This window comes from Heterostelium album (genome assembly GCF_000004825.1).
Source record: "Heterostelium album PN500 unplaced genomic scaffold PPL_contig17, whole genome shotgun sequence".
Taxonomy (NCBI): domain Eukaryota; phylum Evosea; class Eumycetozoa; order Acytosteliales; family Acytosteliaceae; genus Heterostelium; species Heterostelium album.
Genome location: NW_008805094.1, coordinates 27060 through 38007, shown reverse-complemented (window position 1 = coordinate 38007; position 10948 = coordinate 27060). Strand labels below are relative to the sequence as shown.

Below are 10948 nucleotides of genomic sequence, written 5' to 3'. Positions count from 1 at the left end.
CATTGAATTATTATTACTTAAAAAAAAAAAAAAGAATATTTATTTACTTGATTTTAAATTATTTACATTTGTATCTTTATGGTAACATTCTCTACATACAGAGATATACATATCGGCACCACCAATGAGTTCAATCTCTTCGTTGGGTACGATTCTCTTTGAGAATGGTGCATCCCTATAGCAAACCATACAAATCGCTGAGAGTTTTGTTATTTCTTCTGCTTTGGGAACTAATTCGAGTGCTGGGAATGATTTCCTTTGGAAAGTACCATCCAATGCCGCCACAATAACAGTCTTTCCATTGTTTGCTAAATCTTCACTGAATGAAACGATATCTGGGAACTTGAGGATTACATTAATCTAAATATATAACTAGTTTAAAAAGTAAAGAATTACTTACAAATTGACCTTCGTCTACACCGATTACATCATATTCCAATGCTTGTTGTTTAACCTCTTCGAGTCTTGAACATGGTAATGCAGTGTAGTTTTGTCTAGAATCGATCATAATCATAAATCAATATCTATAAATATAACTTGTATATGTTTATCAAAAATAAAATAAAACAACAGCATACTTGTCATGTGTATATAGTATATCAGTTTCAGCACCATTGTATCTGATATCTTTACTGTATTTGATGAGTAGACACTTCTTATTGGCAAAGTTGAATCGCTTGATACGTCTTATCAGTTCAGTGGTCTTACCAGAGAACATCGGTCCGAAAATAACTTGTATTCTTCCAAACATTTGTTGTACATGCTTCATGATTGTTGATGTTTATCACTGTGATAAAACACAGTGTTTTTTTTTATAATTAAACTATTTTATAATTTCTTCGAAATTTTTATTAGTCATCAATTTTGTTTGGGAACTTCCTTAATAAAATAAAAACTTTTGAAGCAACAGTTTAATTTTAAGATTAATTATTTATTTAAAATTTAATTATTAATAGTAACTTGCAAAGAAAAAGTAAATTCTATTTTTAATTATAGATTAAATTGTTTGGTATTTTATACAGGTGATCTATTCTTGAGGTGGACATGCCCGCTTATATAATATAGAATGCTTTAAAAGATATCGATTGTTGGGGAATAACCATGAAAAAATATAAAACAAGACTTCAGATATTGCCATCACCAAGAATATTATTGAAAATAAAAGTGCTGCTACAGCTGTCCATCCAACTATAAAAATTAATATATTTATTATGACTCTGTACACAAAGTATAGTAACATTGTCTCTGTTGATATACTTTCAACTATATCTTTAATAGTATAAATATATGTTTTTGTTTTTAATAAATATTAAAGTTTTATTTAGTTTACAAGAATATAAATACCTTTTGCATGATGTTCTGATGCTTCTACTGATGTAAATAATTCACCAAAAATATTCATAATCGATGTTTTTAATCTCTATTAAATAAATATAAATAAAAAAAAACAAATATAAAAAAATAAATAAATATAAAAAGATTGTTATATCATTAATTTTATCTTGTATAGATAAGTGATTCAAAACTATTTAATTAATAATGTGAATTAAAAAAATAATATTGATCATTTTTAAACACATATTTGTTTGGGTGGTTTAATTTATTACACTATAAAAAAAAATGATTGTTTTGTTTTTTTTAAAAAAAAAGAAATAAATATATTGATCAATCAGTTGAAAAAAAAAAAAAAAAGAAATTTAAATTAAAAGTAAAAACAACAATGGATTATGTTTATTATAACATTAATCCTTGTTTGAGTCGATTGCTTTATTATGAAATAAAGTATTTGTAAAGTTTAAATCGGTATATGATAACTTATTATTATCAGGTTGGTTTTTTTTTGTTTTGTATTTTAAAGCTGGAGATCTATATATTAAGGTTTGGTGGAAAAGTACATATGTTTAGTTTTGACGGTACAATGTGACGTTTTGAACTGATGCACCACTACGTTTCATTTGATACATCTTTTCATCGGCGGATTTGATGATTTGGTCGACCGATTGTGGTGCGGTTTCGGATTTTTGGAAGACAACACCACCGTAGCTGAGTGAAAGGTAGATGGAAACACCGGTTGCGACTTGGACTGGAGCGGCGGCGACTCCATTCAAGTAGTTGACAATATATTGGTTGGCATCTTCAATCGATGAGATACCGCGTTTGACTACGAGAAACTCGTCGCCAGAAAGACGGATTGGCAGGGTATCGTTACCTTGTGATTCTTGGAGACGCTCGGAGAGGTGCTTCAAGACCAAGTCACCAGAGTCGTGACCGTATGTGTCGTTGATTTGTTTGAATTTATTTACATCGATGAAAAAGACGGCACACAAGTCGGTGGTGCTCTTTGAGCAAAATTTTTGAATTTTCTGGTTCAAACGATAGCGATTTTGCAATCCAGTGAGTGGATCGTGTGCCAAAATATATTTGAGACGTTTCAATTCCGACTCTTCTTGGCTAATGTCAAAAATAACACCCTTGAATGTTTGGGTGTTTGAATCGTAGGTACCGGTGAAACGGTATTTCTGTGAGTTGTTACCCTTGACAATGGAGTCACGGGTCATGCTGGTGGAGAGGACACGCTCCAAATTGAAGGCATCCAAACCATAGTGCTCGCAGAACGATTCAATCGATGATTGGTTGATGGATTGTTGTTGGTGATCATAGGAGAGAATTTGATCTTGTGATTGACGTGATAACACTGGATTGGAAGTCTTGACGAGACGACGACCAGAAAAACAAATTTCGACCAAAATTAAAGTTGGAGTGTGGTCCAAAATCTCTTTGAATGTATTGGCATATTGAATGATTTGACGATCAGCCTTTAAATACTTATAGATGCAACAAATAACAATTGAAAAAATGATGGTTAAATATATTGGAAGTGACGATGTATATTCAATTTTAATGTAACCAGGTGTCGAGATGGTTGTTGGCACTATCCATTCATTTTGACTATTGTTGACATCGAACTGATCGTAGGATTTATATAGTTGATTGTAGTTATTCATGGTTGTATAGTGTTGGTCAAATGATTTGAAATTTATATTGTTGGCTGGTTGTTGAACTAAAAATAATTCTTTAATTAATTCCATAACTAATTAATTTATGTGGCAGTCTACTACACAGCTATATATTTTAATGATAACTATATTTCTTATTATTTCAATTCCTACTAATTTTATTATAATTAGTGAATTGATCTCGTGTCTATTTTACTAAAATTATAATAAATGATTTTGGTGTTAGAAATAGTTGTTGAATTGAATAATAATTGGACATTAGGTAAAACTATAATGCCAAAATCAATATGTTTATTTAAAAAGGATGGTTTAAAATTAAAATGGTATTAATTATAAAATGAGTTTGTGATTAAATAGTAATATGGTAAAAAAAATTAATATAATCATAAAAACAATTAGTAAAAGGGTTTATTCCCTTTACTGAAAATATAAATTAGACATATATAGGAGCAGTGATTTTGGTTACTTCGTGAGTGTGAGATTTTTTTTTAGGTGTAGGTGATGTCTGCAATTAAACCTCCACTACTTTTTTGATTGTATCTAGTGCAGATCGTTTGATAGATTTCAAAATCGATATAAAGTAGTAGTTTTTTTTCAAACAACTGATTTTATAATTAATTTTTGTGTTGGTCATTAATTAATGGTTAATAATTGCCAAATTCATTATTGTGATACCAGCATGTGTAAAATAGGTAGCTGCTAATGATCACTGCTGTTTTAATAAATTTGTTTTTTTTGGTATTGGTTTGTATAGTTGAATATTATTTTTTATGGAAAATTTTTTACACTAAACAATGTTTCTAGTAGATGTGGTGGTGAATGATATCATACACACATATATATAGGACGAGTGATTAAGTTTTTTATTACCATTTAAATGAGTGGTGGTGGTGGTTGGTGGTTGATGATCAATATTTTTTTTGTGTTGAATGATGGTTGATAAGTACTTGTGGTTGATGATGTGGTGAGTTGATTTTATTATTTATATAGTAATACAATACTGTTTGCACTACTAATATTAAAGATATTTTTGGCAATTGTTATTGGCAAAAAATAAAATTATCATACAAAAAAATTGAGGTGATGGTTTGTTTATTTTAAATATTATTGTTACTATTGTCGTTACTTTTAAAAATAAAAAGAGTGATTTAAATTATTAAATAAATATTATTTTGGTATAGTAGTGAAATTATTATTATAAAAAAAATTTGTTTTAAAAAATAAATATAAAGTGTAAAATCATACCTGATCGAAAACTATAGTTGAAAGCTATTGGGGATTAGAGATATTTAATAATGAATGAATTCTGTTTGTTTGTTTGTATTTGGAAACAATATTTAACAAATAAAATAAATATGATGTTGGTTTAAATGTTTGGTAACGATTAAGGTGGAGGTGCAGATTAAGAGATTTATTTCAACAAACCCTAAGAGATTTTTATTGTTTGGTGGAAGGGAGTATATACCTCACTCCTAGTGACTAAACAGTTATAATTTATGTATTCCCCTTACAAACGAAACATCCTTAATTGATTCTAGCTCCAAAAAAATTAACAATGATGCTCCATATTTGGTAAAGGGAGCGGGTTATAGGACCGAAACAAAACCATATGAAGCAAACCTTTTAACAAGCTAATGGAGAGGCATATAAAAAACAACACTCTATCCAATGGCTATCGATTTTGTTCCACCGCGGTGTTTATGAAATTATATATTTATTGTATTATTTATTGATGGATTGGATTGATATCCAGAGTTTCAGTAGAGACACAAAAAATATAAAAATAATAAAACAAACCACATATATTACTATTCATATTATATTGATTAATTAACACTACTACTGATTGATTAATAGTATATCACATATGATATGATTGTCGATATCCATACATACTAAGATACTACGATTGTTTTTTTAAACTAAAATCTTAAATTTAGTGTTTGGATATTTCACAAAATTAATTGTTTTGGTGATGGATGGTATAAAAATTGGAGTGATGTCATGATATTTTTTTTGAAATTATTTACAGCTGGATTTCACACATATTGATAAAACATAAAGAGCTGCAACAACAGATTAAAATTACAGAAGCAATAGAGATAAAAAATTAGATACATACATAGATTGAGTTATTATTTGGATGCAATATTTGATGGATTAGATATATATCTATAGATATTTGAATAGAACGATTGCGTCTAATAAATGGTGAAAATTCAATAAACTGTACATTTTTAATGAAAATTGTTAAAAATTGGAACAATGGAATTGATATAAAGTAGTAAGAAAAAGTAGTAGTAGTGTGAGTGATCCAGTGAAAAGGATTGGATATGAAAGGAAATGACCATATATTATATTACTAAGAATATAGAGGATGCAACTATTGAATAGTGATATCATATATTGCCAATGTTGGAAAGTGTTTAGTTTTATCATGTGTTTATTAATTAATGTGTTAATTGTTGTCGTGTTGTGTTTAGTGTTGTTGTTGTTGTTGTTGTTGGTGGTGGTGTGTGAGGAGGTGAGTGTTGTGGTCATGTGGTTGTGTTAGATATCTTTCTATTAGATCTTGGTAGTAGAGTAAATAATTGTTTGAAATTTAATTGTTTGGTGGTGAATTTGGTATTAATATGAGACAGAGAATCGTATAAATTCATTAATCTTTACTAATAAAGAAAGAGGTGGGTGGTCTATTATATTTGAAATTTGAAATGTCCATACTATTTGAACAGACATTTGCCATTCAAATATGTTGGACCATATTGAAAGTGGAACACATATATAAATACAACAACAACAATAATAATAACAATTGCAAACGAAGAGAAAGGTAGTAGTAGATAGCTTTATCAGTCATAAAAAGAAAGAGCAAGCAGTTTTTCATGGTTCAGAAAAGCAGAGAAACTACAGGTAAACCTGGTGAGGAGTAGGTAAGCTTACCTCTATTATTGTAACAAGATAAGATATTTCACTTTGAATTGGAGCCATTCGAATGGAACAGACGCAATTATTCCATTTATATAGCTTTTGACAACTGTGCATTTACACCAACTTAGTAATAGTTTTTCATTTTGGGAGGTAATACGCACAGGACACTCACATGTGAGCGGCGCGCGTGTGGCGGGTTAGGTAACCTTTCTCTCAGCAATTAATAACAATATGGCAACACCTAAATAAATAAAAAAACAAATGTAAATGTAGCAAATTGCTTTTTAATAATTAATTATTTTCTAAACCTTTTTTTAGTTTTTTTGTTTGGTGTTGTTTGGATTTGGATAATGATATGGATTTGGAAGGTTGTGTGTTCTTTTGTTTATGTATTGGGGAGAAAGAGAATTCATGTTTGTCTTTAAGTTGTTATGATAGTTGTAGAAAGAGAGCATGCCAGGTAGAATGAATACTTTTGTAATTAATTTATTTTTATGTCTGTCCAAAACAACAAACAACTAACACCTGATCAATACCAATAATATTATTGCTGCACTTATTCATAAAAACAAGGATTAGTTCACTATCTATATTTTAGCCGATCGTTCAATCACAAACAAATTAAATTGAATCCAATTATTTATTAATTTGATTATATCAATCATCAGCACTATCAGTCCTGCCCTTTTTCCTTACAACACTTTATTACTTAAAATCGATTCCACACCCTGTAGATAGTCATTAGTTATGCTGTAAAAACACAGACTTTCTCTTTACTACATAAAGAACAAAAACTTGTGTGTTTGTTAAGTCAGAATGATATAAACACACCACACATTTCACACACCACACAACACATGCACTCAAACACCAATACTGATGATAGTGTGTGTTATATTAGAGTGTCCAATGCTGGACAGAATTATCAATTATGTCATAACTTGATAATCTTTAGTGTGTGATTGTTGGTGCTATTAAAATAAATTATATATGAGAATTACATACCCATCTCGCTCAATCACATCAACATAATTGATCATATGTTTCGTATCATAAACTAAAGATTTTCTTTAAATAATAAGTCTGTGTGTGTGTGTTAAAGTGTTTGTTTGATTGTGCATTATTATGATTAGATTTGTTGAGTGTCAAGTTTTTTTAAAATTTTAATCTTACTATTAGTTTCAAAAATCTTTCCAATTTTTTATAAACCAACGATCCAAAGTAATAATAAATTATTAGATATAATGACACAGTGTATTTTGTTTTATTTTTCATGAAAGAAAAGAGAATGTTGCACATTCATACTTTGGTTTCTTTAGTACCGGAGCGTGAAAGCGGAGCGGTGCCTGATCGTTATGTTTCACTAATGGCTAGCAACAACCTTGTGCTTTGCTGATCGAATGAGCCATAACACCATATCTCTTGGCAAATATTTCTAGAATAACAACAACCTCATGTACACTCTATAGAGTTTGCACCAACGATTGATTATTCTATAAAAGGGTAATTCATTTTCAAGTACCTTAACCTAATCGTTACAACAACCGTCATTGTAGGTTTTGATATCAACCATTACATTTGTGTTTTATTGTGCTTTGGTTGTTGGGTAGTTTTTTTTGTTTCGATGGTTTAGTGATCAAATTCCAATAACTTGATCTTTTGATTAAGATAAATGGTAACATTATTAATGAGATCATGTGATCATTATGTGATCGCGTTGTATTATTTTAAATTCTTTTCTTTTACTTTGTTATAAGCTCTTGCTTTTACAGATACACGAGTAAACCCTAACCTTTAGGAATTATACTGTAGTTAGTTGTTTTAATTGTCGAACCAAAAAAGTTCTGTCAGTTCCGAACAATCCCCATGTGCTTGCAACGATTTCAATAATTATAAGAACAACCGTTAGTTGTATCGTTTTGGTAAAATCAATGTCCTTTGACGCTTACAATTCAAGCAAAATAATAATCTATATCTCTCCATAAAAATAAAAGTCTATGTTAATTTAAAATGGATATGGTCCATACATTTTAGATCTAGTATAAAAAACAGTCGAATCATCCTCAATTTTGAGAGAGATACAGGCATGTGTATAGATATCAATTTTTTGATAAAAGAAGAAAGTGGGTTATTTTGATTTTTGTTGTTTTATTCGGTTGGAGATTGATCAAATAATTATACCCACCATTTTGGTAATAGTTTGGTTCAGTTAAATCTTTCACACCTCGATCATTTATGAAATAGATATTTTGAATCTGTCTATATCAGTCATAATAAATTGATTTTTTTCCCAATATAGTATCTATTTATTCATTTCTGATTGATTAACGATAGATTTAATTGATTGGACAGTGGTTTGAATCTTGAACTATTTCTATAACCAAATATAGACAAAAATAACCTTATCAGTTCTATATCCTATGAGTGAAATGATCTCTTCTCAAATTGAATAATAAAAATAACCTCTCATAACAAGTTAATCACCTGTCTATTCCTTTGACAAAATAATGGTATTCCTATATATGTATACACATATTAAGATTAAATCTCATTGTCATTGCTCTTTCATTCAATTTTTAATATATAAAGAGATTAACATCCATACTCTTTGATAGAGATAAATAAACATCTTTGCTCTTCCTGACCAAAAACGATAATACTCTTTTTGAACAATACAATGAATATTATTTTCATACGAATTAAGTGTTCAATCAATAACATTAATTGTTCATACTAGATTGTGATGTTGCGATAATGGACTTATGAAGATGTTAATAATAAATTATTAATAAATATTGATAATCTACAAAAGTTTATTAATAAATAAATATTGTGATAATGATCAAAAATTTATTAATAAATAATTTTTTGTAATCTATTTTTATAATATTCAAACTATTGGTATTTATTTATTTTATTCTATTTTCTTCATAAGTAATAAATAATATTAGGGATAAGTTATAAAAGAGTGTTGATTGCTATTATATACACTGACAAAATTAAAAATATGATTCTCATTTAAAAAAATGTTTATCTTCAGAAGATTTATTGAACCACCATAATTTATTTCAAAATTATAACAATAATTTACTGTGATAATATGAGAATAAATTCTACAATATTAATCTTCTATGACACCAAATTTTTTGTTGTAGGCTCTATAGAACTAAATAAAGAACCTTTTTATTTTTTTTTATATTTTTTTTTGATATAAAAATAATGATAATTGCAATTCGGGTGCTGAATCGAACAAACACATAGTATAGGCACAGGATGACTGATATAGATACACAGAAAGATAAAGAGGTTACATCTGTACAGCCACCTGCACCTGCAAAGAAAAAGATTGTGTTAAGACGATCTGCTGTGGCTTCAACCAGTGTATTAAATGATCCTTTAAAATATGAAGTTCAAATCATTTCAAAACCGACATCAGATGAAACAACTACAACAACAACAACACCTAATTTAAATACATTTAATAACTGTGATCATAAAAGAGCAAGAATATTAAGTGCAAAGTAAGATATTATTGTTGTACTTACTCTTCTTATTCTTTAAAATTTTAACATTACCTTTTTAACTGTAACACAGATATCTTACAAAGTTTGATAATGTTGAACTCGGTAGTATCAAGAGAGTAATTGAAATCAAGTTGGATTTGGAAAATGATGTACATTACCAGCCCGGTGACTACATTTCCGTATTCTCTCCTAATCCTCATGTGGTAGTAGATCGTCTTTTAGCTAGATTAGATCTGAATGACGGCGAACAAATCATTGTAATAACAACAGCCACAACAACTACACCAACAGTAGCAGCAACAACTAATACAGTAACATTACCTGTTAACTTGCAACGTGCAAGTGGAAGATCAATTCGTTATCTACTGACAAACGAATTGGATATCTGTGGAATCGTACCAAAGAGATTGCTTCGTTTGCTTGGAGAGCTGGCAACAGATGAACAAGAGAAGTCTGTGTTGCTAAAGAGTGCGACCATCGAAGGAAAAGATATATATGCAAAATTCCTTGAGGAGCGTGTCAACCTGCTATCGTTACTAGAAAGATTCCCATCTGTGAAACCACCATCGATTCAACATCTCATTGAGATCATCTCACCGCAAGCACCTCGTGACTACTCGATCTGCTCGTCGCCATTGATCGATCCCACCAAAGCATCGTTTGTGTTTAGCGTTGTCGACTACCCGAATGTCGATGGCAAGCATATCTACGGATTGTGTACAACATGGTTAGAATCAATCTGTAAAGATAATCAACTATTAATATCATCATCTCAATTAGATGATAATAATAACAATCTTGAATCTACACTTTCAAGACTTTCACTTACAAACGATGACAAACAACAACAACAACAACAACCAGTTTATATTCCTTACAACTTTAAATCATCACCACATTTCCATCTACCGACAGACTGTCTCGCAAAGCCAATCATTATGATTGGTCCAGGCACAGGTGTTGCTCCATTCATTGGTTTCTTGCAACATTTAGAAATACTAAACAAACGACATGATAAAGATAATAATAATAATAATAATAACAATGAAACATGGTTATTCTTTGGATGTAGAAGTGAAACAAAAGATTTTATTTATCAAAAGGAATTCAATCAATTTTTGGAGAATAATACTCTTAAACACTTGGTAACTGCATTCTCAAGAGAGTTGAGCGAGCAGTCGTCGACGAAAGATGTGACTCTTGGCTATGTACAAGAGAAGATAAAGAATCATTCGAAAGCACTATTTGATCTCATGCACACCGGTGGTGCCTATGTTTACATCTGTGGCGATGCCAAAGGTATGTCAGTCGGAGTAAGACAGAGTTTCATAGAGATCATAAAAGAACAATTGGATATCACAGATGACAACAGTGCATCTGAAATCTGGGTTAATTGGTCAAAAGAAAAGAGATATCTTTTAGATGTATGGTCATAAGAATAAATAAACATATTTTATTTAGTATAACATAATTCAA

General features: G+C 29.7%; 4 protein-coding genes across 4 annotated transcripts; 1 reads left to right on the top strand and 3 right to left on the bottom strand.

The window, feature by feature from the left end:
* Positions 1–39: 39 nt before the first annotated feature.
* thyB (thymidine kinase) lies at positions 40–769 on the bottom strand (the record flags this gene model as incomplete). The annotated part of the gene is made up of 3 exons (XM_020578377.1): positions 40–360; positions 401–494; positions 579–769. 3 exons carry the CDS (start codon positions 767–769, stop codon positions 40–42), a joined length of 606 nt encoding a protein of 201 aa, XP_020431612.1.
* An 82-nt stretch (positions 770–851) lies between these two features.
* Positions 852–3089, bottom strand: PPL_07541 (GGDEF domain-containing protein; the record flags this gene model as incomplete). The annotated part of the gene is made up of 4 exons (XM_020578376.1): positions 852–879; positions 1101–1188; positions 1345–1418; positions 1963–3089. 4 exons carry the CDS (start codon positions 3087–3089, stop codon positions 852–854), a joined length of 1317 nt encoding a protein of 438 aa, XP_020431611.1.
* A 3604-nt stretch (positions 3090–6693) lies between these two features.
* PPL_07540 (uncharacterized protein) lies at positions 6694–8669 on the bottom strand (the record flags this gene model as incomplete). The annotated part of the gene is made up of 4 exons (XM_020578375.1): positions 6694–6724; positions 6954–7016; positions 8130–8207; positions 8554–8669. The coding sequence occupies 4 exons, from the start codon at positions 8667–8669 to the stop codon at positions 6694–6696; spliced, it is 288 nt and encodes a 95-aa protein (XP_020431610.1).
* Positions 8670–9221: 552 nt separating this feature from the next.
* On the top strand, positions 9222–10908 carry PPL_07539 (uncharacterized protein; the record flags this gene model as incomplete). The annotated part of the gene is made up of 2 exons (XM_020578374.1): positions 9222–9469; positions 9543–10908. The coding sequence occupies 2 exons, from the start codon at positions 9222–9224 to the stop codon at positions 10906–10908; spliced, it is 1614 nt and encodes a 537-aa protein (XP_020431609.1).
* Positions 10909–10948: the final 40 nt, after the last annotated feature.